The 24,031-nt window shown below is 39.2% G+C and overlaps 7 protein-coding genes across 8 annotated transcripts; 2 read left to right on the top strand and 5 right to left on the bottom strand.

Annotated features, from left to right (window-relative positions):
- Nucleotides 1-67: 67 nt before the first annotated feature.
- Nucleotides 68-11,855, top strand: dph-2 (2-(3-amino-3-carboxypropyl)histidine synthase subunit 2; the record flags this gene model as incomplete). Of its 2 annotated transcripts, NM_001267328.3 has the most annotated exons (9): nucleotides 68-162; nucleotides 209-414; nucleotides 459-560; nucleotides 1,276-1,501; nucleotides 2,046-2,215; nucleotides 10,868-11,048; nucleotides 11,106-11,234; nucleotides 11,345-11,417; nucleotides 11,466-11,855. In NM_001267328.3, the coding sequence occupies 9 exons, from the start codon at nucleotides 70-72 to the stop codon at nucleotides 11,714-11,716; spliced, it is 1,431 nt and encodes a 476-aa protein (NP_001254257.1). The 2 variants fall into 2 exon arrangements, with proteins under 2 accessions (NP_001254257.1, NP_001254258.1); NM_001267329.3 differs by lacking the exons at nucleotides 68-162; nucleotides 209-414; nucleotides 459-560; nucleotides 1,276-1,501; nucleotides 2,046-2,215 and having other exon boundaries at nucleotides 10,992-11,048; nucleotides 11,466-11,716.
- Nucleotides 2,209-5,405, bottom strand: bli-1 (Cuticle collagen bli-1). Its single transcript, NM_063910.8, has 5 exons — nucleotides 5,208-5,405; nucleotides 4,888-5,161; nucleotides 2,720-4,842; nucleotides 2,565-2,670; nucleotides 2,209-2,517 (listed from the first exon to the last, which is right to left on the bottom strand). The coding sequence occupies exons 1-5, from the start codon at nucleotides 5,349-5,351 to the stop codon at nucleotides 2,318-2,320; spliced, it is 2,847 nt and encodes a 948-aa protein (NP_496311.2). The 5' UTR covers nucleotides 5,352-5,405; the 3' UTR covers nucleotides 2,209-2,317.
- Nucleotides 6,078-7,164, bottom strand: col-80 (Putative cuticle collagen 80). Its single transcript, NM_063909.9, has 2 exons — nucleotides 7,006-7,164; nucleotides 6,078-6,958 (listed from the first exon to the last, which is right to left on the bottom strand). Exons 1-2 carry the CDS (start codon nucleotides 7,141-7,143, stop codon nucleotides 6,143-6,145), a joined length of 954 nt encoding a protein of 317 aa, NP_496310.1. The 5' UTR covers nucleotides 7,144-7,164; the 3' UTR covers nucleotides 6,078-6,142.
- On the bottom strand, nucleotides 8,346-9,463 carry col-39 (Cuticle collagen 39). Its single transcript, NM_063908.8, has 2 exons — nucleotides 9,303-9,463; nucleotides 8,346-9,235 (listed from the first exon to the last, which is right to left on the bottom strand). The coding sequence occupies exons 1-2, from the start codon at nucleotides 9,441-9,443 to the stop codon at nucleotides 8,405-8,407; spliced, it is 972 nt and encodes a 323-aa protein (NP_496309.1). The 5' UTR covers nucleotides 9,444-9,463; the 3' UTR covers nucleotides 8,346-8,404.
- col-79 (Putative cuticle collagen 79) lies at nucleotides 9,793-10,752 on the bottom strand. The gene is made up of 2 exons (NM_063907.3): nucleotides 10,607-10,752; nucleotides 9,793-10,551 (listed from the first exon to the last, which is right to left on the bottom strand). Exons 1-2 carry the CDS (start codon nucleotides 10,745-10,747, stop codon nucleotides 9,841-9,843), a joined length of 852 nt encoding a protein of 283 aa, NP_496308.1. The 5' UTR covers nucleotides 10,748-10,752; the 3' UTR covers nucleotides 9,793-9,840.
- lgc-57 (Glycine receptor subunit beta-type 4) lies at nucleotides 11,810-19,352 on the bottom strand. The gene is made up of 8 exons (NM_063905.4): nucleotides 19,019-19,352; nucleotides 16,866-16,933; nucleotides 13,926-14,146; nucleotides 13,764-13,846; nucleotides 13,256-13,605; nucleotides 12,852-13,037; nucleotides 12,457-12,629; nucleotides 11,810-12,129 (listed from the first exon to the last, which is right to left on the bottom strand). The coding sequence occupies exons 1-8, from the start codon at nucleotides 19,203-19,205 to the stop codon at nucleotides 11,976-11,978; spliced, it is 1,422 nt and encodes a 473-aa protein (NP_496306.2). The 5' UTR covers nucleotides 19,206-19,352; the 3' UTR covers nucleotides 11,810-11,975.
- Nucleotides 19,353-20,561: 1,209 nt separating this feature from the next.
- Nucleotides 20,562-23,913, top strand: gbh-1 (putative gamma-butyrobetaine dioxygenase). Its single transcript, NM_063904.8, has 7 exons — nucleotides 20,562-20,600; nucleotides 21,204-21,283; nucleotides 21,693-22,179; nucleotides 22,828-22,936; nucleotides 22,996-23,076; nucleotides 23,254-23,495; nucleotides 23,596-23,913. The coding sequence occupies exons 1-7, from the start codon at nucleotides 20,578-20,580 to the stop codon at nucleotides 23,837-23,839; spliced, it is 1,266 nt and encodes a 421-aa protein (NP_496305.1). The 5' UTR covers nucleotides 20,562-20,577; the 3' UTR covers nucleotides 23,840-23,913.
- Nucleotides 23,914-24,031: the final 118 nt, after the last annotated feature.

The following is a 24,031-nucleotide window of genomic DNA, read 5'->3' as shown; positions in this document are numbered from 1 at the left end:
TTCCACTCTTTTAAACTGCTTAAAATGATTAATTTTTTACAAAAAATTAATAAAATCTTCATTTCAGTAATGACCGAATCAGCTCCCAGCGCATTTTTCACGACATCAACACCGGCTGATCACGTACACGAGGAAGAATCATCGAATACCGGTTATTTTGAGGTTTGCGATGCTGGTTTTGTTTTTAAATAATCTTTAAAAATTACAGAATTTGCCAGAAAACGATATTCATTCATTTTTTGAAATTGACGCCACATCTGAATGGATTAAACAGGGAAATCATCAACGAATAGCTCTACAATTCCCGGATTCTCTGCTTCCATACTCGGAAAAAGTCACAAAACTCATCGAAAGCAGATTTCGATCTGAAAGTGCAAAGAAGACATTTGTTCTAGCTGATACTTCTTATAGAAGGTTTGATTTTTCATTAAAAAAAAGAAAATAATGGAAATTTCCAGCTGCTGTGTTGATGAAGTCGCTGCTGCTCACGCTGATTGTACAGCTCTTGTTCATTTTGGAGAAGCATGTCACAGCGCACCGACGGATAAAATCGATGTTAAGTATGTTGAAGCGAAGAAAATCTCAAAAAAAAAACTTGAATAATACTGAAAAATTATGAAAAATTTCAATTCTGGCAATTGGCCGGTTTGCCAGAAATTTTAATTTTCGGCAAATTGCCGGTTTGCCAGAAATGTTAATTTTTGGCAAATTGTCGGTTTGCCAGAAAATTTAATTTTCGGCAAAGTGCCGGTTTGCCGGTTTGCCAGAAATTTTAATTTTTGGCAAATTGCCGGTTTGCCAGAAAATTTAATTTTCGGCAAAGTGCCGGTTTGCCGGTTTGTCAGAAATTTTAATTTTCGGCAAATTGCCGGTTTGCCAGAAAATTTAATTTTCGGCAAACTGCCGATTTGCCAGAAACTTCGATTCCGGCAATTTGCCGATTTGCCGGAAATCTCGATTCCGGCAATTTGCCGATTTGCCGGAAATTTAAAATTCCGGCAGTTTGCCGACTTGCCGGAAAAAATCGTTTCAGCTTAAAGTGTGCCCAAATCAACGAATTAACTCGGGATAAACGATCGAAATATTCCTTTAAAAAAAACGAAAATTCAATAAAAACTGTTTTCCAGTTGCTGCGATAAGGAACACTTGGTGAAATTTTAAATTTTAATGAAACCATTTAATGACTCTTTTTTTGTTCAAAAATTTCAATAAGAAATTCGGTTTTTATGGGCCAAAATCTAAAAAAATTAATTTTTCACGAACCTATTTTTTCAGATATGTTCTTGGAAGTATGCCCATATTCATCGATCAATTTCGAATGGAATTTCAAAACGTCGCAGATCAGCTCACTGCCGAGCATATCGTGTTGCTCATGGATTCATGTTTTTCTCACGAACAAGAAAAAGTTGCTGCTGTAATTAAAGAAGTCTTACCTGGAAATCGACACGTGGAATGCTCACTGCTTCCCAGTGAAGATGTTCTGAAACAGAATCGCCAAAATGTAAGACTTTTTTGTTGTAAAATAATTACAAGGATTATTAGAAATTTATTTTTAAAATTAAAAATAAATAATTTAAAAATCCTGAAAACCTTGAATTTCAAAAAAAATTACTTGAATTAACACATGATATTTAGATGGATTTTTTTTCGTTGGCCAAAAATCAATTGTTTTTTCTCTTTATATCTCAATTTTTTTAAATTTAATAAAAACTTTTCAAAATACTCAAAAAAATATTGTGTGGTTTTCCGAGCGAAAAGACAAAAAATCGGGAAAAGATTTTAACCGACCAAGGAAATTTTCGATTTTCTAAATAACCAAATTTTTATTTAAAAAATGCCGTAATAACATTATTGATAGGAGATTCAATATTCATGCTATGGTTTTAAAAATTTTGGATTTTCGGATTTTTGAGCACTTGAAAAACTAAAATTTCCTTTTTTGTTGATATTCTGGAAAACTGAAAATCGAAAAATTAATTATTTTGGTCCCGAGAAAAACTGAAAAATGCCTAGCCCTAATTTAATTTTAATTCCCATCTTTCCAGATATACCTCGGCCGGGAAATCCCTTCATGTCTTCGCAACAATCAGCCCACCGACCTTATCTTCTGCGGTTTTCCCAACTCTCCGCTTCTTCCGATTTGGCTTCTCTCGTATCCAAGTTGTAGTACAGTGTCGCATTTCAATCCAATTAATAAAACAATTCAACATGAAAGGTACGATTTATTAACATTCTTTCATTATTATGGCAAGTGGGGGAAGGGGTGAAAATAAATAAAAAATCAACAATAAGTTAGACTAGAAGTTTTTTTTAGTTATTAAACTAGAAACTTCTCATAATAGTGGTTCCTGTAAAAGCGATTTCTCCTTCTGTATGGAATTTGTTCTGATGGTAGTGGGTTTTCGTTGGAAAAAGCTCTTTTCTCGGATGACTGGAAGTTGTCATGTACAGGTGGAACTGGCTTTTCTTCTGCAGAGGATTCAGGTTTTACTTGTTGCATTGGTACGGAAGTTTCAACTGCAATTGAATTTAATTTAATGATAATTTCCGCATAACAATTCTACCTGGAACTTGTCCTCCATGCTCTCTCGAATTCCTGAGTTCCTGGCTCTTTCTATGCTCTTCCCATTGTTTTTCTTGGAACTTATTAGGCTTCTTGTGGTGTTTTTCCTGCAATTTATAGTTCTTTTATAGAAATAATCATCACAATATCACTTACCATTGCTCTTTCTTTATCCTCTTCTGGTTTTGAAATATCCTCATACTCTGGCTGATTCTTCTTTCTTTTATCTCCATTATATTTCTCAGTTTGTTGCACAGGTGGCATTGCTTCTTCTGAGTAAGTTCTTCCTGTTTCCCTTGGATTTTCCTCAGATTTTGGTCTTCCAAATCCTGGAGGATGTGTCTCTTTCCGTGGAACTTCTTCATAGCGTGGCTCAGCTTCCGTTTCATATCGTCTTGGCTCCTCTTGTCTTGGCTTCGAATCCTCATAAGATGGCTGACGACGATCGTATCCTCTTTCTGGGTGTCTGATGATCTCAACCTTCTTCAGCGGGCGACTTCTTGATGGAGCATCAGTTTCGTATCTTGGCTCATCAACTGGTCGACTTTCCATATATTTTGGCTGCTCTTTCCTGTCATCACCTCCATATCCAGATGAATGTTCATAACCTTGCCTTGGTCTTGGAGCTTCTGGCACATATTCTCTTGATCTTTCAACTTCATAATTTCCTCTGTTTTGTGGTGGTGGTGGTCTTCTGACATATGGTTGCTCTTCTGGGTACAACTCGTGTGGAGTTTGTCGGTGTGGTGGTGGCGGTCTCTTTGGTGGTGGTTCTCTAACTCTCTCTTCGTCTTCATAACGATCCTGTCGTGGTGGAGCAACTTCTGCTGAAGGTTCGTAGTTTGGTCTTCTTTGATGTTCGGCTCCAGAATTTTCATCATAGGTATTAGTACGAACAGTCTGTCTTGGTCTTGGCTCTTCGGCGCGTTCTGAATCGTATCCTCTTGGTCTATGTTCCTCTAGGCCTCTCTTCTCATCATCATTGTATGCATCATTAAAATCAAACTTCGAAGATCGCTTTGGACATGGACAATAACCGCCGTCTGTTCCTGGTGCTCCCGGAGCAGACACTCCTGGTTGGCCATCTGGCCCTGATGTTCCGTCTCTTCCTGGCGGGCCTTGAATTCCTGGGCTTCCGTCTTGTCCATGCTCACCATCAGTTCCAGGATCTCCGTCTCTTCCTGGTACACCCATTACTCCTGGCTGACCTGGAGGTCCTGGAATTGACTTGCATGATTGGCCGTTTCTTCCAGGTAGTCCAGGCTTTCCAGGTGTTCCCGGAGAACCATTCATTCCATGATATCCAGGTGCCCCTGGTGCTCCTGGTTGACCATCTTGTCCGTTCACTCCTTGCTCGCCATCAATACCATCTTCTCCTGGCACTCCTGGTGTACCGTCTGGTCCGCGTTCTCCAGGTGGTCCAATTGGGCACTGTACACAGCCAATTACTGGATCATAAGAAGATGGTTGAACACCAGAATAACCACCATTGAGACCTCGAAGCCCACGTGGCCCATCTTGTCCTGGGAATCCTGGAGGCCCTGGTCTACCACGAGGTCCTGGAGGTCCTGATGGGCAATGATTCGGCTGAGCAGAACATTGATCACATGGATTGCCTCTTGGTCTAGTTCCTGGACGAGGTCTCTGAGGTCCAAATCCAGGGTGTGAACCCCTTTTTCCTGTGGGATATTGAGCAGATGGATTATACGGAGTGGTTGCCTCAATATGTCCATCTGATGTTGGAGGCACTGGTCTCGATGGTTGACGGGTATTAGTTGGATTTGGTGGATTTCGAGTTTGAGTCGGTGGAACTCTTTGTTGTCCTGGAACTGGTGGCGCTGTTGGTACTTGATCCTCTGGATACCCTGGACCATGATTGTTCGGACGACGAGTATTGTAAATTCTAGGCGATGACGGTGGAGTCTGCCCATCTGAATCGTATCCGCCAGAAGGTTGACGAGGTGGTGGAGTGTTTGGTGATCTTGTTGGCTTATATGGCGCGCGGTTGTCTTCAGGATACGTTGGTTGCCGAGTATAGTTTGGCTGAGGTGGATTGTACGGTACACGAGGATTTGTTGGATATCCAGTTTTTGGAGGTGGCTGTGGATTGTACAATGATGTTCTGTTATTCGGACTGCTGTGCGGAGCTGATGTACTGGGAGGCTGTTGAGGTGGATACGGTCTTCTAGAAGACGCCGGCTCTCTACCGTAATTGTCATAGTTTGATCCATGTGGTGGTCTGTAGGTGGATGTCGCAGCTGGAGGAGGTGCACGGAAACCTGAAATAATTATCCTTAAATTTATACTAAAACTTTTATGTGTACCTTGGATAGTTCTGGGCATGGTCGGTGGTTCTGGTTTTCTAGGTCTTGAAGATGGTGGTCCATTATCATTCACAAAATCGTAACCAGATTCATCTTCTGCAGCTTCGGTAGTTGTGGCAGCAGTTGAAGTGGTTGTTGAAGGTGTTGTGGTTTCAGATTGATAAGGGCCTTCAGGCTCATAGGATCTCTTCTCACGATCGTTGTCTTCGGCTTCTCTCATTTCCTCTGGTGTCAATTCGAAAACCATTTCTTCCCAGATATTGTTTGCGATATCCTATAATTTTAAAATAATTTCAATTATGTCTAGAACAATAACTCACCTTGAATTCTACCAACTCTTCCTGTGCTTCACTGTAAAAGTCAGAAATATCGTTTAAAATATACACTGTAGAAATCACAGCTCCTATTGCCAGCAGCAGACAAGCAATCGCCGCTAGTCCAGCCAAAGTGTAGGACTTAACCATGATGAGGTTAGATCACACTACTCTCCGAGACTGCGGAGAGTTGTGTGGAAGACTCTGAAGAAGCGGAGAATGAGTACTGATTGAGAACAAAGCGAAAACGGAACGAGGTAATGCTTATAAACGGAACGATGACGACGACGACATGCTATATCATAACCTTAACGACATTCAACTGACTGCCTATAATCATTCGGGACGATGATTTTACTTGAATCATTAAAACGAAACCTACAAGACCGGATTGGGTGGTTTTAGTCTATAGATCTTAGGGTCCAGTCACCGCAGTCTATATGAATGTCAGAAAGGTGTCAGAAGGATGTCTGGATAAGGATCGCTGAATTTGAGAGACGAGCGGCTAACGACGGAGTAGCGTTGTGGATAAAATAGCGGTTATCTCGAGATCCCACTCGTTGCTTTTTCATGATTCCTCCTCCTCCTTCGACCACACCGGGACTGCTTTTTCTGCGGTTTTCTTGACCTGCATCTTACCGTTCTCGATTCGCAGAGTTTTTATGAACGCGTCGAGGTGATAGCGATAATTCAGATATGCGACGACTTGATTATCTTCTCCTATCTTTTCATCAATGTCCGTGCCGCCGCTGACACCAGAATACTAAAAAAAACCATGCGCCGCGTTCGATTTGCTTAGCGAAAGTGATGAGTGAAAGGGAAATAAGAAATCGACGATTATTTGAAAGGGCTCGTGTTGCAAGATCAAATTACAGATAATGAAAATGAGTTTATTCGACAAAAATCTATCAGGAATTTCTACTTTGGTAGGATATATTGCTTTATGCTTGAACGTGACGTCTGGCAGCAACGACGCGCTTTCTGGCGACAACACGCTTCTTGGCGACAACGCGCTTCTTGGCAACAGCACGGTGACGGTTGACAGCAACATTACGGTGACGGAAAACTGCGGCACTGCGAGCTGGGCATGGACAATAAGCGGCGTCAGATCCTGGGGCTCCATCGTTTCCTGGGGCTCCTGGTTGTCCGTCTTGTCCTGGGTGTCCTGGTTGTCCGTTTGGTCCTGGTGGTCCTGGTGGTCCGGCTGGTCCTGGAGTGCTTCCGCTTCCTGGTTGTCCTGGGGCTCCTGGTGGTCCTTGTGGTCCTGGACGTCCGGATGGTCCTGGGAGTCCGCGGGAACGCTGTCCAGATTGTCCTGGGCGTCCTGGGTTTCCTGGGGCTCCGGCTTGTCCTGGAGATCCAGCGTCTCCAGCTGGTCCTGGTGGTCCTGGTGGTCCTTGGCCTCCTCCGTGGGCTGGTGCTCCTGGGTTTCCGTTTGGTCCTTGTGGTCCTGGGTTTCCTGGTGCTCCGGCTGGTCCTGGTGCTCCTTGTGGGCACTTGATGCACTCTTGCTGTTGGTGGTGAGCTGGTCCAGCAACTCCTGGTTGTCCTGGCTTTCCGGCTGGTCCTGGTTGTCCGTCAAGTCCTCTGTCTCCAGAAGCTCCTGGTGGTCCTGGTGGTCCGGCTGGGCAGTTGGAGGCTTGTGGTCCGCAGTTGCATTGGGATTGTTTTTTTTGGCGACGAACGAAGACGCTACGGGCAACACGGGCAGAATCATCATGATTAACCATCGAGTTCCAGGCATCATTAGCAACTCCCTAGAAAAATGAATGCTTTTGAAACAAAGTATTTTTATGGTACTTACTCTGAAAGCTCCGAGCTCACGATGAGCCTCATCAACGAAGGAGTTGATGTCGGTGTAGATGTGGAAAACGGAGATAAGAGCTCCGAAGACCACAATACCGGATAAACCGGCCATTACCGAAAGGAAGGTTGTCGACATCCTCGCAAACGACTGCTGTGGTTTGACAGTAAGCAACTAGCCCTTTTATACCGGTAAACTACGTGAAACTGTTTTTCGGTTTTGTCTTCTGATTAGATAGAGTGTACACTTTCGAAGCGACGAGAGAAAGCGATCCAGAGGTGTTGTGTAACTGCTTTGTGATGTTGCTAACAAGTTGGCATGCGTTTCGTGGAAACCCAGACATTTTTTACCGAACAGGAGGAAGTAACTTTTGCCATTCTCAATAACTTTTTACTAACCGAAAAAGTACTTTTTGGGTGTTGTGTCCGTTTTTCGATCAGTTCATTGCTTCGTGACGATGACCACGACGAGAGACTCATGATCGGTATCTCGTTGGTTCTTCTGCAGAAATAAACCGTAATTGACGATTACGGGCAAATGTTATCAAGGTTTAACTTCAGTCTGGCAGAAGAAATTGTAGATTTTAGGAAATTTTTCAGCTAATTAGAAGATTGATATGCAAAATCGCAAATTTCCGTTTTGCGCGTCTCCGATTTTTTAGAAGCTTCGAATGATATCGTAATTTTGTTAAATTTTGACATGTCAGTTTAAAGGGACATGCTTTTTCCGAGTGGGTCTCGCCACGATTCCACGATTTATACGTTTGATGTACAGAATGAAGTTTATGAAACCTCAAATCTGCATAGAGCAAAACATCTAGCACCTAGTATCAAAAACAGTGAACTCACTAGATTTTTGATGAAGGCATTTCTGATTTTTTTTTCTGAAAGTCCCTATCCCCCAGATATTCCCACAGAGTTTGGTCAATCGGTCAATACACAGAAAAAGTTTCTTTTGAAAAGTCTAGTTCCGTTCCTATTCATTAGCTCCCCCACGTGGCTTATTTTGCTCTCTTGCTCTATTATTCAAAAGTTGCATTCACAATAGAGGCATTTCCTTCTTCGTTTTGCAGTAAACTTCCATCTCTTTCTTCTTTTTTTCTAGTCCGATTCAATCTAAAATGTAACACTTTCTTTGTTCATTTTATTCCGATTTACTCCTTTTCTCTTTCCACTCCCTTTTTCTCAAGTTGGATGGATGCAAAGAAATAGAAAGTTAGTGACCTTGGCAGTTGTTTTTACCTTTCCGATTTTCTTTATTATCTCTTTCATTCTTCTCATTTTTAGTAAGAAGATCATTAAATCAAACCGTTTTGCTATCTTGCGAAGTTCAGAAAAAATATAGAAAACTGTTTTATTCGAATTTCAATCATTAAATGAGTTGATAGGTGAATGGTCATTTAAGCTTGACGGGCAACAACACGCTTCTTCTTGACGACGCGCTTCTTGGCGACACGGCGACGAATGACGTTGCGGTGGCGAGCAGCAACAGCACGGTGACGGTATCCCTGCTCGGCAGCTCCAGTTTCAACTGCTGAGGAAGATCCACTGCGGGATGGGCATGGGCAGTAAGCAGCATCGGCTCCTGGGGCTCCATCGTTTCCTGGTGCTCCGGCTTGTCCATCTTGACCTGGCTGTCCTGGTTGTCCGTCTGGTCCGGCTGGTCCTGCTGGTCCTTGTTGTCCTTGACCTCCAGATTGTCCTGGCTGGCCTGGGGCTCCTGATGGTCCTTGTGGTCCTGGGGCTCCAGATGGTCCTGGAAGTCCGTGGGAACGTTGTCCTCCTCTTCCGGCTTGTCCTGGGTTTCCTGGGGCACCGACTTGTCCTGGTGCTCCAGCATCTCCAGCTGGTCCTCGTGGTCCTGCTGGTCCTTGGCTTCCTCCTTGTCCTGGGTGTCCTGGCTGTCCATTTGGTCCTTGTGGTCCTGGTGCTCCTGGAGCTCCTGCTGGTCCTGGGGATCCGGCTGGGCACTTGATGCACTCTTGTTGTTCATGGCTCTTTGGTCCAGCAACTCCTGGCTGTCCTGGGTTTCCAGCACCTCCCGGCTGTCCGTCAAGTCCTCTGTCTCCTGGAGCTCCTGGTGGTCCTGGTGGTCCGGCTGGGCAGTTGGAGGCTTGTGGTCCGCAGTTGCATTGAGAGTGCTTCTTGTGACGACGAACAAAGACACTGCGAGCAACACGAGTAGCATCGTCGTGGTTTACCATCGAGTTCCAGGCATCATTAGCGAATCCCTAAAATTTGAATTAAAATTTGGAAATTATCTTCTCAGCAGATCTAGTCGTATTCAAAAAAACCAACCTTGAATTCTCCGAGCTCTCTGTGGGCGTTATCGGCAAATGAGCTGATATCATTGTAGATCTGAGCAACAGAGAAAAGAGCTCCGAAAACGAAGACACCGGAAATTCCGGCGACGACAGCGAGGCAAGTTGGTCCGGTCATCGTAAGACGAGTACAAGATGTCTATTCAATGCCATCGCTGTCCTTTTATACCGCTCTTGACATGGCCGAAAAAAGAGAAGAACAATAATCTACAACTACGCGAAATTTTTACAACAGCAGTGTCAGATGATCAAAGACGGCCGGCCTCCGCGCGCTATAATATTTATAAATCTCATTGTAAACAACGTAGTAAATTGAGAGACGAAGACAGTTCCGTCGTAACTTCATAAGCATTGGCGTTCTTGCCAATACCGTTTGAAGTTCGCATGCATAACTTGTTTCCCGTTTCAATGGTGTTAAGTTATTGGCCTTGATTCGTAACAAAGTAATGAATGATTTCAAAAGAATTGGACTAGCGAATTTTTTATTTGGAATTCGGAAATTGATTAACAGTTTTCTATTGAATGGCGACCTTCGAAATACTTCTAGCTGGACATGGACAATACGCGCCGTCGGTTCCAGGCTGGCCTTCGGTTCCTTGTTCTCCTTGTGGTCCTGGTTCTCCCGGTGTTCCATCTTTTCCAGCATCACCTTCATCTCCTGGTTGTCCATCTACACCATCATCCCCATCAGTTCCATTCTCTCCACGGCGTCCATCGGTTCCTGGTGCTCCTGGTGGACCCTTTGGCCCTGCCTCTCCAATAGCCTTTCTTCCTGGCTGACCTGGTCTTCCTGGTGTTCCCGGTGGACCTTGGGGTCCTTTCCCTCCTGGAGCTCCAGATTTTCCTGGTGTTCCATCTGCTCCGTCATTCCCTGGAACTCCTGGCTCTCCATCCTCTCCGACATCTCCAGATGGTCCCTCCTCTCCTTGTGGTCCAGGTGGTCCACGGGGCCCTGGTGGACACTTGATGCATGTCCCATCAGCTGGCTGATCCAGTGCAGCTCCTCCATTTTCACCTGGGAATCCTGGAATACCATCCACTCCATCGACCCCATCATTTCCCTTTTCTCCTGGTGGTCCTGGAGGCCCTCCTGGACAGTTTGATGGCTCTTCCGAGCAATTACACTTGTCTCCTGATCTTTTGTTTCTTCCAAAGATTAAACTTGGTGATGGTGGAGAAGACTGTTGTTTAAACATCATCTTGTCCCAGGTGCGATCACTGATTGCCTTAAAAAATGGTTTCCTTATATAAGATGAACTGACAGGTGAAGGTCATCATTACCTTGAAATCTTGCATGTTTCTGTCGGACATTGCTTGAAGAGTGTTTAGGTCATGAGTAACATTCCAGCAAACGAATATAGTTGTAACTAGCACAGAAGCACTGATAGCAGATGCAAAATAGGTTACAAATCTCGAATCCATTGTTGCGAATCTAAATCTGAATAATCCGGAAAGCAGGCATCCGTTTTATACTCATATCTCCTAGAATCTTGCCAAAAATCAAGTCCCATCTCAATTTCCAATTTCAATGGTTTTTTTCAGCACCCGCTCGTCTCGTCTCCTTCGCAAACGACTTTTTCTAGTGGAAAAGCTGAAGGATGCGGACACTGTCGGACTGGTCGTTGGCAGTGTCGGAGTCGATAAGCATCGTGAAGCGGTAAAACGAATGCGTGAGATGTGCAAGAAAGCCGGAAAGAAAATTTATGTTATCTCAGTTGGAAAGGTTTGTCTGGATATTTTTTGGTTTTTTTATTTGCTTTCAAATTGCGCGAAATTTCAGATCAATGTTCCGAAATTGTCGAATTTTTCCACCGATATCGATGTCTTTGTGCTTCTCTCGTGTCCATTTGGCGTTGTACTTGATTCATCCGATTACTTCAGACCTGTCGTGTCATATTTTGAAGCTGAAGTTAGTTTATATCATTTAAAATATTTGCAAAAAAATTAAATTTGCATAAAGCTTTTTACCCATCTTTGAAGTTGTTCCCTATGAATAAAAAATAATTAAATTATTTCCAGATCGCCTTGAATCCAGCAAAAACGTGGGCAGCAGACTTTGGTTGGTCGGCCGAGTTCGCCGCGTTCCTTGAAGGTTCATTACCTCGATTTACCTCGCATGAATAACCTCCAAAAGTTTCAGACAAAATCGAAACGGAAGTGCCAGACGACAAGGCCGCCGGAGATTTCAGTTTGATTTCTGGAAAAGTTCGTGTTCAGAAGACAGAGGAGGAGAAAAATGGAGATGGTCCGAGTTCTGTTGCAATCTACAATCCGGGTTACTGTAACGATAGAACCTGGAAGGGATTGAATGATGGAGTTAGTACAGCGGAAGATTCCACGAAAATGGGTGAAGGACGTAGTGGAATTGCTCAAGGATATTCTGGAAAATAAGATTTTAGTATTTTGTTCTTGATTTGTTTCATTTGAATTTTTATTTTGTTGTTTCGTTACCAATTCACTGTTATTGTTCTTGTTGTCACCCTATAATATTCACAAATTTTATTACTGATAAAAAATGATAAAATTCAAAACAATATGTTGAGAAGTGACCTGTAATATTACCCAAAAAGAAAAAAAAGATCAACAAAACAAAAAAGTGTACAAAGCGATTATAGAAGCGAGTCAATTGTCGGCTAACAAGATGGAAACTTTAAAGCAAAAGTTCAGGGGAATTGCTGCCAGCATATTTTAAATAATAAATCCAATAGAAAATATTGAAAATGATAAAAGCCAGTGGGAATAGTGCCCGGCTGTAACGATCGATTTTTTGTGCATTCTTTCGGTTCTCCTCGACTCGGTTTATTCTGAAAAAAAAAATTATAATTATAATTTGTTATTATTACACAGTTGCAAAAAAATCATCAAAATTACGGTGGCGGGTTTCATCACGACCGACAATTTTGCGTGTACAGCAGTGTGCGCCTTTAAAGAGTTCTTACGGAATTTTATCGAATTCGTAGCAACGAATTAAATAATTGATATTTGAAGACAATTGCATTAAAAACAGAAGTCCACAACTACAGTACTCTTTAAAGGCGCACACTCTTTTGCTCAGAAAATTTTCCGTCGTGTCAAGACCGAGTAACGCAATTTTTCGCAAGTGAGGAATAGAAACTCGGTCAAAACCCAACCTGTCTTCAATGGTCTTCCGTTTCGAAGTCGGAAGTAGTGATCGCCGGACAAAAAGTGACGCCTGATTCATCTCACGCACTTCTTTTTTCTCGAAATTTCGTTGAACTGTCGCGTTGTCCTCGTTCGGTTGCAGAGCCATTTCGTAGCTGATCTCACAGTTTCCATTGTTGAACTGAAATTAGTTAGATTGAGGTTTCCGTTTGAAAGTTAGCAGTGAATGACAATTGTTATTAATTCACCATGTTTGAGTTTCCCCCAAAATGAGCAACTTCAAGCTTCCTGATCGGTCAGCAGTTCTTAGTTTGGAGGAAATTCAAAAATATATTAGCAAGAGTTGGATTTTTCGTTTTACCACGATTGCAGAATATATATTTTTGCTCAATTTTTCCTCTACCTTATCCTTTTTCTCCCTGTACTGCGCCACCATGTCATGTACTTGCTCCGAGAGCCCACGTGGTTTTATCTTCGTGCGAACTTTTCGTCGCACACAATAGTTGACAACGGTGAACTCTATCATTGCTGAGAAAACGAATGCCATGCAGGTACCCATCCAAACGTCAATTGCTTTCACATCCGATGCCTGCAAAATCTAGGTTTGGGGTGGGAGAAACAAATATTTTTATGATGCAGTCGAGCAAATTTGATTTGATTTTTTATTAGGTCAAAGATTGAGTGATTGGTTTTATTAGCCTTTTCGGGAATATTTGCGAAATTTTTTTGTTCCTTATGCTATTCATCTGATCAAAAATCTCTAGTAGTTACTATGTTTGTCCTCTAAAAATATTGCAAAGACGAAACCTGTGGAAGAGCCATCCTAGCTGCACTCGACTGTGTAGCTAACGTCAAAAGTGTTGTAATCGAGAGTGAAACCCTTCCAGGAACAGCTTCAACATCCAACCAAAAACTAAACCAACTGATAATCACAATTAGTGACGTTGGGATGTATGATTGAATAATATGGTGCGTGATCTCTCGATCCACGTGGAATTCAGCGACTGCAGAAGACCATATTCCAGTCGCGTATTTATCTCGTTTTGTGTAGAATTTAATGTGCTTCAGGTGCATGTCAGGCATTCGAATACCACGGTTCACTTCAACGGGATTACCTCCATTCCAGCGAATTATTAGTTGCTCTTCGTCGTAAGCATCTGGAAAGTATTGCTGTTATCAGGATTTCCGGATAGGAATAGGTTTAGTTTTGCTTTCACAGGCTTTTCTTTTTTCAATCGAATTTTTCCTGGGATTTTAGGTCCATGAAGACTGTTAGTAAAATCAACACGAATTCAGTTTCAAAACAAATTCTTACAACTCAATATTCGAAGTCCACAATTTTGTGAGTCCAACGGGTATCTAGCCAAATCTTGCATACACAGAACTGTAAGGGATATTCTGGAAAACGTTTGATTGTGTTTATTATAAAAGTTTAATTTTCTGTCAATTTAAACATTCTACAGAACCAAAACCGTACCTACAATCATACCACACAGTTCCATTTGGATATATCCAAACGAGAAAGTTGGGTTGAGTGACGTCATGAAAGCTGGCGGTTCGCGCGTTGGCAAAATAGAGATCCGGATGCCAAAGAAGACCGAACAATTTGGGATCTTTCACAAGTATTCGTTTGGTGTTATTGTGTTGAAGTCGATGATCGACCCATTTCTCTTGGAAATAAATATCCACTTGGAAATCCTGAAATGAATGAAAAAATAGGCACATTGAAGTAAAATTATCTTGTTATCGTAATCTGATATTTTTCTACATTTGTTTAGTACTATTTCTAGCTTTGTAGGTTTAAAGGTGGATCCTTGATTTTTACATGTTCCAATTGAACTAGGCATTGCATACGCTCGTAATGGGGCGCTTCTCACGTCTCCCATCGCCCTTCGCTCGCCCTACTTGCGTTCGCTACAAATTTTATTGCACCGATCTTTTGATTTTCCATGATTTGCATTCCTCTGCGTTTCCCTACTCCGCTCCTTCATACCTTGTTTTTCAATATCTTAGGTTAAAGATTCATGATCATAAAGCGAAAAGGAATCGGGTTTCCTTCCATCTAACGCCGAACGACACCGGAAATATCCAATAGCCCCGTGTATTTTTCCCATTTTCGAGTCAATTTTTGACCTACTTCCATTCTTATTTATTCAAAAAACAATTCATCAACATTGAAGACATTGCGTGTCAGTAAAATTAATAAGTGGACATACAAGTAATTATTGTGTAGAAAAACACCCCTCTTCCTCATCACAATGCCAAGTATATATGTGTCATAAGACAAGTGTGTGTCCTTGTGAATAAGTTATTTGGCTGGAAAAAAAGCTCTTTTGCCAACCTAACCAATTGGTTTTAGAACCCTTTCGAAAAATACTTGTTTGAGGTTTGAGACGTCTGGAATACAAAATTGTAGGTGTTAGAAAATGGAAGAATGGACAATTTTTGGTTGCAAAGGTACAGAACTTTAGGTACAACAATTTCAAGATACCATCAAAAAGTTTTCTGCTAGATTTCTGATTTCAAATTAGCATGGTAGGCAGGAACGCCTTTATGCCTACTTATCGGACAGTCGCCAATTTTTGCAGTTTGTCTCGAGCTCAGGCAGTAGGTACATTCTTACGCCTATATTGAAAACACAAAGTACGAAATTTCCGAATTTTAAGTTTGCATACCTTGTTTCATCTTTGCAAGTTCATCTCAAATTTAAATTCAAAATTCAAAATTCCCTCGCGCTCCACTGAAAATCGCGTTTTTAGGTCAACTCACGTGGATGCGAAGCTCGTAAAAATGAAAATTTAAGATTCAGTGCTCAGAACCCATAAAAGCATAAGTACGTAGTGAAGTGTTCTGTAACATCGTAACGAAACAAAACACGAAAAAAAAACATCTTGTTTTCATCGGTTGCTGCTCTTTTTTAATTTGTGCAGAAAACAATTTCTCATTCTGTTCATATATCCATTTCAATAGGAAGACATCGAGTTGTAATTCTAAGATCTTGGGAATAAATAAATGACAAATAGCAGCCGAGCCCTGAGGCATTGGAACACATACACGAATTGAGCGAGCAATTAATTTTCGGTCTAGAAAAATGATTCACTGGTTTTTTTGGGGAATATTCACTTAGATGTCGTAAAATGTTTATTGTCAAAATTTTTTAGTTTTAAATATGAAGCGGTTCCTGAAATTCATTAAAATTTGGCTTTTAAATTTTCAGCGTTGGAAACAATTTTTTAATATGCTCAGGAAACCTAGCAAATTGTACATATTTAGGAAAACTTTTAGGAAAACCGGTCTTGAGACAACCGTAAATTTTTTAAAGTGAAGTGGATATTTCCGAATTTTCAGTCAAAGATTTGGCAATGTGCCAAACCTTCGAAAAAATGTAGACTTTTTGAGTAATTGAGTAATTGAGTATTTTTCAGGTTTGAAATCGTAGAAATATAGTTTTTCACATTTGTTAAATATTTTTCTACGATAAAAAAGAGAAAAATCTACAAGAATTTCGAAAAAAAAAGAGAATTGGGTTACTGTACATCTTATAAACGCACCAGGGGTGCTCGGCAAACGGCAAATTCAGAAAACCACACACCTCTGAAACGCACATATTTTTGCGGCTTCGCTTATTTTATTAATTTTTTTCCAATATCCAACTTTATACTCCAAACGCCCTAAAAACAGAGAAAAAGCTCGTCAAAAACAAGTTCCATCAAATCCGGAATCCGTTTCCGAATTTGAGAGATTTCGGCAGAAAAGTGTCAAATTGTGAGCTCTATTCCCTCATTTTTCACATTCCATTTTTTTTGTTCTTTTGCTCAACAACTCACGCATAGAAAAAATGTTGCTTTCACTCGAAATAACTCCCTCCTAAAATTCACAAGTCACTTCCTCGGGCTCCAAAAAAAAACGACACACATTGCTCAAAATCTTTGGGGAATTTTTGAGAAATTTTAGAACTTAAAGGATGGCACAGGAGCACATGGAAGAGGACGTGGAAAACACACACACAGAGAGAGAGTCACTATTTTTCTAGATGAAACCACTTTTTCATACTAATCGTGTTTTGGCGCAGCTGCTGGACCTCCCAAATCTTTTCAAAGCAAAAAAACTCGAATAGGAATTGGCACAAATCTTGCTCAACTAAAAACTTTAAAGCCTAAACCTAAACTTAGTCCTAATCCTTCTTTCAAACCCTATCTAAAATTCTAAAAATTCAGAATTCAAAGCACGCAGGGCGCCTCCTCACTTTCTGACTTCACCGACAAACGACGTCTAATTGTCTGACCAAATTCTTTTCTCCTTTTCGCCTTTTTTTTCTTCCCTTCACACAACATTTTCAATCAGGTTTTGACCGCATGCTCTTTTTAGTTGAGCAAAACGAAACATTGTGTATAAGAATAGAAAACATGAGGCTTACCATTGACTGAGCATGGAATGAGGACATTCCTTCAATGTACATTTGGATGTCAACGTGGGTGGCGAGGTCTGAAAAATGGTAGAAAGTGTAAACTGGCAACAATTTGATACAATCAATTTGTAATTGAATAAGTACATTTATTCTAAGTTACAACAGGTTTCAAATGTGTTACTATAATAATATGTTACTATAATGAGCTAGAGTTATTTCAATTTTCACTAAACTTAATAGAAAAGAAATTTGGAAATGAGAATGTAAGCTTGTAGGCTTGTAGGCTGTAGGCTTTAAGCGTTATACTTGTAACCTTCATAAAGGCTTTTTGTAGGCTCGTAGATTCTCAAAACAGCCTACGCCTGCCTGCCATTTTCAAAAAAAAAACGGAAAACGACAAATTGCATAGACTCCTTGCATAGGTAGACTCTGCTGTCACCAAAAATTGCAGTTTACACGACAAATACAAAAAGGTAGGCATGCTTAAAGTCGGGCCTAATTTTTTTTATTTCAAAATGCATACCTTGTTCAATTTTTTTTGATATGAAAAAAAACCCTCGAAGTACAACTTTTGGAATTTATATGGCACAGAATTTCTGAAATTATATTTTCCAAAAACATTTCCCAAAAATCTTTCTCGAAATTTTGACCAACTTCCCAAAACTTCTCAAATGTGACAAAATACGTGGTGTAGTTGGTGACTGGGGACCTTTTCTACCCAATTCCGAATTCTTTTTGTTCATTCTTCCTTTCTTTTTCAGACAACAAGTGACGAGAGGATGGAACTCATCCAGTAAAAAATGGGCGAAAGAAGGAAGCAAGAAAAAAAATTTGAAATTTTTGTTATTTTTCCCTTAAAAATAGAAAAAAAAACAACTCAAAAGATCTCCTCTCACTCATTTTTCTTAGCCCTCAGACAGTTTCAATATCCAAAAAACCAATGGGAGTGCACATGAGCTTTTCGATGGATGATGGATATGTGAGAAGAGTGATGGGACTTGGGAATTCTGAGAATTTTGAATTTTCAAAAAGATTTCGGGTTCCAATGTGTACTATACTTTTACCCATTGTTTCCAGGAAGTTCTGAAATTACTTATTACTTTTCAGAACTCTAAATATAAAAGAAAATATCTATAATAAACTAATAAAACTTTTTACGACGATCTCAAGAGAGAGGGGGAGACAATAAAATTGGGTTATGAAGAGAAGAAGCTTTTCGAAGAAGACTTTCTTAATTAAATGAGACTCAAAAGCTGACAGATGGACGATGGGATGTGTTATGATATTATACAGAAAAAAGTTGATTATTCTAACAAAGTATTCTGTAGTCTAATCCTTTTTCAGTGAAAAAAAAAATATTCTACCCTTTAAGGTCTTGCGTTAAAATTTGAATTAGAAAATTTCATGGGTGTTATTTTTTATTGAAGTTATATTATTTTTTAAAAACAGGGATTACAAAAAAATTTAAAAACAAATTTGGAATAGGTCTGCAGCTGGCGTCAGTGGTAAAACTTATTAAAAAACTTTTTTTGAGTTAATTTTTAAATTTAAAACGGGGAAGAACTCAGCTACCATAATTTTGGAAGTCAGGCAAAAAAAATTTCCAAGGATTTTTATGTTTTAAGTTTTTCAGGCGAAGGGCCTAAAAGTCTGCTCAAAAATTCTCGAAATATCCATTTGGAAAGTTTGGCAGTTTACCAAAACTTTTACTGAAAATTTAAAAAATAACTATAAGTTTTTGGACTCTTCTTCCTTTTATTGTTCAGCAGTTCTCTGCCGTTTTATTATTTCAAGCTTTACCTTCCAACATTTCTTCGAGGTTTCTTAACAAAACAGATAGAAGGTTATAAGAAAATCACGTTTTCGCTTGATAAATGAATGCTCAGAATTTGAAAGCTTTTAAATTTCGGTTTCAAAATTCTCTGACGAGAAAACTAGTTTTCCAATTTTTGAATCTCGAACCTCTAAAAGAGAGGGTAAACATTAGACTAGTTTGGGATCTATTAAGTGTGAGTTTAAGCAAAGACTTTTTTGAGTATCTGAGTACAGCTGCTCTCCTGTCAAAAAAATAGTTAGCGTTTGAAATCTGATGTATTATGTTTAAAATTATAAATTAACATATTTCCTGATTTCACTTAAATTAGAAAAAAATCTCTACCCACCTTGGTCTAACAATGGATATGCATTCCTATTATAATTCCCAACTCTTTTGAGAATCCTTGTCACATCGTCAATCTTAAAATCCTCCTCGATCTGTGTCACATTCTCATCGTAATCCCAGAATTCTGCCTGACCCAGGACGCATTGCATCAGACTGTATATCAGAATTTTCAGGAATAAGGAATGCATTCAATAATTAAAGTATGCAGTTGAATATGAATTTTTGGTTGGAATTAAGCAGAAGCCTCTAAGAAAGAAGAAGTGTAGTGGTGGAACTGGGGCAGAAGGAGAAGAAGCAGAAGCTCTCAAAGCGAGGGGCATAACAGAAAATGGGCGGGGTTTAGGGGCGCGACAGCAGAAAGGATGAAAGAAATGTGGGAAGTGGGAGAATGGGAGAATGAACTCATCGATGGATTTTGGGAAGATTTTGGAGGACACTGTTGGAAGGAGCATCGGATGTACTTTAAAAGTATATTATTTGATTAAAGGTAATAATCCCGCATGCTTCGAAACATGATTATTACGGATGAAAGAATTAAAGGAAAGTGTAGTCGAAGATATCATACTACTGACTGAAATTATTTTTCTTGACGTGTAAAAATCGAAAAGAAAAAAATTAAAATTAAAAATTAAAAATCCAACTTTTGGAACCGCGATTTTCCAGCTGTATTTAAATGATAGCCCTGTCTGTTGAAATTTGTTTCCAAAATGAGAAGCCTAGTTTCAAACCAATCAGTATCGTCGAAAATAGACAAACTCCAGTTGATTGGTTGAAAAAAGAGCGGAGCAAATCGCTGGTTGGTTTTGCAGTTTTTATTTTGGAGGGAGTTCAAACAGGCTGATTGTTGACCTTGTCGAGAATTTTCAACCAATGCTAGAAAGTTTCAATTTTCCCGCCTTGATTTGAACTTCATTTTCTATAAATTTGATTAGCTATCAGTCTAAAATTATTTTATCTAATACCTACATAATTTACTCGACTTGGCTGTTATTGCCAAACAAAAATTCGATCCCAAAATATTTATAGTATTTATTTGATTGATTAACTTTCAGTATAGACTTCCTTCTATAAAAAATAGTAGGGTTAGAGTGGTTCAAAATTTTCCACCGTGATAGACTCAATATATTTTCTTAATGATATAATTCCTCTATTAGTATTTCACCCCAGTGTTCAACTTTGACACCTTGTATCTCACGTCAGTTAAAGTTCGATACTCTCACTATTAGAGGAAATACGGTAGTTTCCTATTTCAAATTTTTACTTTTTTTTCAAAAGAAATGTTATTATAAAATTTGTTCATTTTTGTTCATGCCTCTTTTAATCAAGAACTTTTGATTTCCGCCAGAGCACACGGTTGCCTACAGTGTGCCTACATAAAAATTCCAGAGAGTACAATACAAAGTACAATAAGACGAGGAAGAGGTCAAAGTCCTGTTGCGGAATGACCGCGCGTTGCTACACTCGCTGCGTCTCTTCGTATTTCTGCATCTTTCGAGATAACAAAACACCACTGGGCTGTCTTTTTGCACGTTGTTCACTTTCGTTTTGTGCGCTACAAACATGCTGTCTGCCCTTTTAATTAGGTAAGTTTCTTGTTTTTTTTTTTTAATTCGAAAATAATTATTTATTTATCCGTATTTTTATTAAACAAAAAAAAGAAGACAGAATATAATACTGTAGGAACTGTTTTAATACCAAAAACTTGTTTCATCTAGTCTAGTCGACTTGTTCACTGTCTTTTCTATCCTTGCTTGATATGGAATAAAAAATATATGGAACAAAAATTTGCCGAATTGGTATTTAATAATTATCGCACATTTTGTAATATTAAATACGTCATTGTCTTCAATTTCAAATTTGCCTAGGACAAGCTTTACCCCACTAATACACTTTAAAAAGCGATATCTTGGTTCATTTTGAAGATATCAATAAATTATTAACTACACAATGATAGAAAAAGAACTACTAAATATTTTGCAAGTTGACAAATTTTTGATACAACAAACGAGAACAGAGATATAAGCTCTCAAATTTGATATATTGGGTGCAATACAAAAAAGGAAATACGATCTAAAACATATCTAAATTCAAATTCAATGATTGAAAGCTAGAAAAATGCAAAAAATTTCCCTACTAGATAAATTTACTATTTCTTAAAAATTCACAAAATTTGTATTGTTTTCCAGAAATATTCGAAACGCTAGCAAATTGGCATCGGTCGCTGGTCCAAACTCTGATAGAATTGTGAATGTAAAATGGAGTGATGGTGAGTCTGAAATATTTTTAATTATTAGAAATTCATTAATTTTTGTTGCCTAAAATTGTTCATTCATTGTCTGAAGTCAAATATGCACATGTTTTGGATTGTTATTCAACATTTTTTCAAAAATTTGAGTCTTCTAGAATGTTCTTTTATTTACAAAAAATCATTTAATTTTTCTCAATTCTGTAATAGGATTGCGGCTGAGACTCAATTTTCTTTCTAGATTAAAACATTGTTGTTACAGCTGGTAATATGTTTTAATTATTAGAAACCAGAGAAAAATAGTGTAGTTTTCTGTCTATTTTTTCCCATCAATCTTTTGATTTATTCATCTATTTTGGATGAACTTGGAGAGCAATGAGCATCGATATTTCCCCATGAATTTTCAATTTTATTTTGTCCGGAATTACAGGAAAAACTGGTGTATTCCCGTTAATCTGGTTGCGGGACACATCTCCAGATCCATCAACCTACACAATTAGCCCCGCAATGACTGCTCGTAAGCTGACAATGTTAGAGTTCGACGTGGAACAAAACGCTAGAAAATTATGGATTGATGAGGATGCAAACTGTTTAAAAATTGAATGGGAATCCGGAGTTTTGAGTGAATTCCCGTCGGAATGGCTGAAAATCCGAAACCCATCAGATCAAGAAGCACGTCGTCGAAGGAGGAAGGTCTACTTGTTTCCGGAACAAACGTGGGGAAAAGCGGAAATTGAGGGAAAACTGAAAAAGTTCAGTCATGAAGAGTTTATGAAGAATGAGCAGGTAGTTCATGACTTCCTGCAAGCAGTTTGTATCGATGGAATTGCCGTTTTGAAAGGAGCTCCACAAGGTGTCAGAGGGGCTGTTGAAGCAATTGGAGATAGAATTGGAATGATTAAAAGGACGCATTTTGGGTAAGTTTGGGATAATTGTAGAGAAATTTAGTAATATCTAGACACTGTTTAACATTCAACATATTTGCAAAGGCTTTTGATAATCGCATTTTCAGTCGCAATGCCTAGACTCGCTGGCAAATAAAGCAGGCGTAGGTCGCCTGTTCGGCTTCCAAGCAATAATTTTTTTAGTTTATGTACAAGCCCTAGCAGAAATGCTAAAGAACATTCTGAATTTAATATCATCCATCATAAAAAGAGCCAACTTCACCTCGAGCATCATTTTCTGAACGGGATTATTTCCTTGCGCATAGTGCAATACATATCAAAATTATTTTAAGCTACTGACAAAATGAGAAAACACAATTTCCATACCAATACCCGAAAATCCACTTACATATGTATGTGGAAGTATTCATTTTTAGAAGTGCTGACAAAAATAGAAAAAAATAGCGAACTCCAAAAAGCTATATTCAAAAGTTATGGGAATATCAAGTTTGACCGGAAAACTGATAGCCAGTAATACATAGCATCGATACTTTTTTATCTCGAAATTTTGAAAAACCGAAAGCGACTTTTGACTTACCAACCTCAATAAAAATTATCAAATTAAACAAAATTCATCAAATTCAACATCTATTTTCTATTCCAATTCCGAAAATTTTTCAGGTTAGTTTTCGAAGTGAGCTTGAAAGCAGACGCCTCTAACATGGCTTATGCTTCAAATGGGGGACTACCATTTCACACGGATTTTCCGTCTTTGTCACACCCTCCACAGGTTTGTTTTCGGGTTTAATAGTGTTTTCTGACCTTAAGCCGTGTTTTTGTACCTTTCAGCTCCAAATGCTCCATATGCTACAAAGTGCGGAAGAAGGAGGACATAGTCTATTTGTTGATGGATTTCATGTCGCAGAGCAGGTTAGAACAAAGAACAGGGATTCAGGGAAAATAATTCATCGTGAGAAAAAATCCAAATATATTTCAAATGATCATGTTTTTAGTTCCGGAATATCAGATATTATCAACAAAAAAAAAACGTTGCTATTACTGAATCTAAAAAAATACGTTTAAAATCAAGAATAAAATTCTTTCCAGCTCCGAGTTGAAAAGCCAGAGATCTTCAAAATCTTGACCACTCAATCCATGGAATACATTGAAGAAGGATATGATGTTCATGAGATTAATGGAAAAACTATACGCTTTGATTATGACATGTGTGCAAGGCACAAGGTTATTCGGCTGAATGATGACGGAAAAGTCAATAAGATACAGTTCGGAAACGCCATGCGCAGTTGGTTCTACGATTGTGAGCCAAGCAAGGTTCAGGATGTTTATAGGTTAGTTTTAAATTTTTTATTTGTAGAAATTGAGCTTTAAGCAGCTCCACAGTTCGAAAATTCTTACCTTTTTTTCAATTCAAATCCTTCTAATGTTCAGAGCAATGAAAACATTCACCGAATACTGCTATCAACCACGCAATATGCTGAAATTCCGGCTTGAAGACGGTGACACCGTTTTATGGGCTAATCAACGATTATTACACACTCGAGATGGATTCCGAAATGCCCCAGAAAAGGCCAGAACACTGACGGGTTGCTATTTCGATTGGGATATTGTAAAGTCACGAGTTCGATTTTTAAGAGATAAACTATCACTGGAGCAGAATCAACCTTCTGCTTAATTGTCGAATCTTTGATTTTTTTGTTTCTTTTTGTTTGTAAATACTATTTTTCAAATTAAAGTGATTTACATTTGACGAACATTTGTAATCAAAAGTACAACACCCAAGAAGGGATTCTTGACAACGGAAATTTTTTATGGCGATTTTAGATTTTGATAAAAGGGGATGAATTCAGCTATTGAAATTTTATAG

Source organism: Caenorhabditis elegans, chromosome II (assembly GCF_000002985.6).
Source record: "Caenorhabditis elegans chromosome II".
In the NCBI taxonomy this organism is placed as follows: domain Eukaryota; kingdom Metazoa; phylum Nematoda; class Chromadorea; order Rhabditida; family Rhabditidae; genus Caenorhabditis; species Caenorhabditis elegans.
This window is presented reverse-complemented; position numbering and strand designations above follow the sequence as displayed.

Excerpts from the sequence above, each read along its gene's own strand:
- bli-1 (NM_063910.8), bottom strand. The coding sequence starts at position 5,351 with ATGGTTAAGTCCTACACTTTGGCTGGACTAGCGGCGATTGCTTGTCTG. Across the intron at positions 5,162-5,207 it reads AAGAGTTGGTAGAATTCAAG|GATATCGCAAACAATATCTG; the intron begins GTGAGTTATTGT and ends TTAAAATTATAG. Across the intron at positions 2,671-2,719 it reads AGGATAAAGAAAGAGCAATG|GAAAAACACCACAAGAAGCC; the intron begins GTAAGTGATATT and ends TATAAATTGCAG.
- col-80 (NM_063909.9), bottom strand. The coding sequence starts at position 7,143 with ATGTCGACAACCTTCCTTTCGGTAATGGCCGGTTTATCCGGTATTGTG. Across the intron at positions 6,959-7,005 it reads GTGAGCTCGGAGCTTTCAGA|GGAGTTGCTAATGATGCCTG; the intron begins GTAAGTACCATA and ends TCATTTTTCTAG.
- col-39 (NM_063908.8), bottom strand. The coding sequence starts at position 9,443 with ATGACCGGACCAACTTGCCTCGCTGTCGTCGCCGGAATTTCCGGTGTC. Across the intron at positions 9,236-9,302 it reads GAGAGCTCGGAGAATTCAAG|GGATTCGCTAATGATGCCTG; the intron begins GTTGGTTTTTTT and ends TTCAAATTTTAG.
- col-79 (NM_063907.3), bottom strand. The coding sequence starts at position 10,747 with ATGGATTCGAGATTTGTAACCTATTTTGCATCTGCTATCAGTGCTTCT. Across the intron at positions 10,552-10,606 it reads GAAACATGCAAGATTTCAAG|GCAATCAGTGATCGCACCTG; the intron begins GTAATGATGACC and ends CCATTTTTTAAG.
- lgc-57 (NM_063905.4), bottom strand. The coding sequence starts at position 19,205 with ATGCATTCCTTATTCCTGAAAATTCTGATATACAGTCTGATGCAATGC. Across the intron at positions 13,847-13,925 it reads ACTGTGTGGTATGATTGTAG|AATATCCCTTACAGTTCTGT; the intron begins GTACGGTTTTGG and ends AACGTTTTCCAG. Across the intron at positions 12,130-12,456 it reads CGGAAGACCATTGAAGACAG|AATAAACCGAGTCGAGGAGA; the intron begins GTTGGGTTTTGA and ends TTTTTTTTTCAG.
- gbh-1 (NM_063904.8), top strand. The coding sequence starts at position 20,578 with ATGCTGTCTGCCCTTTTAATTAG. Across the intron at positions 21,284-21,692 it reads GAATGTAAAATGGAGTGATG|GAAAAACTGGTGTATTCCCG; the intron begins GTGAGTCTGAAA and ends CCGGAATTACAG. Across the intron at positions 23,496-23,595 it reads AAGGTTCAGGATGTTTATAG|AGCAATGAAAACATTCACCG; the intron begins GTTAGTTTTAAA and ends TCTAATGTTCAG.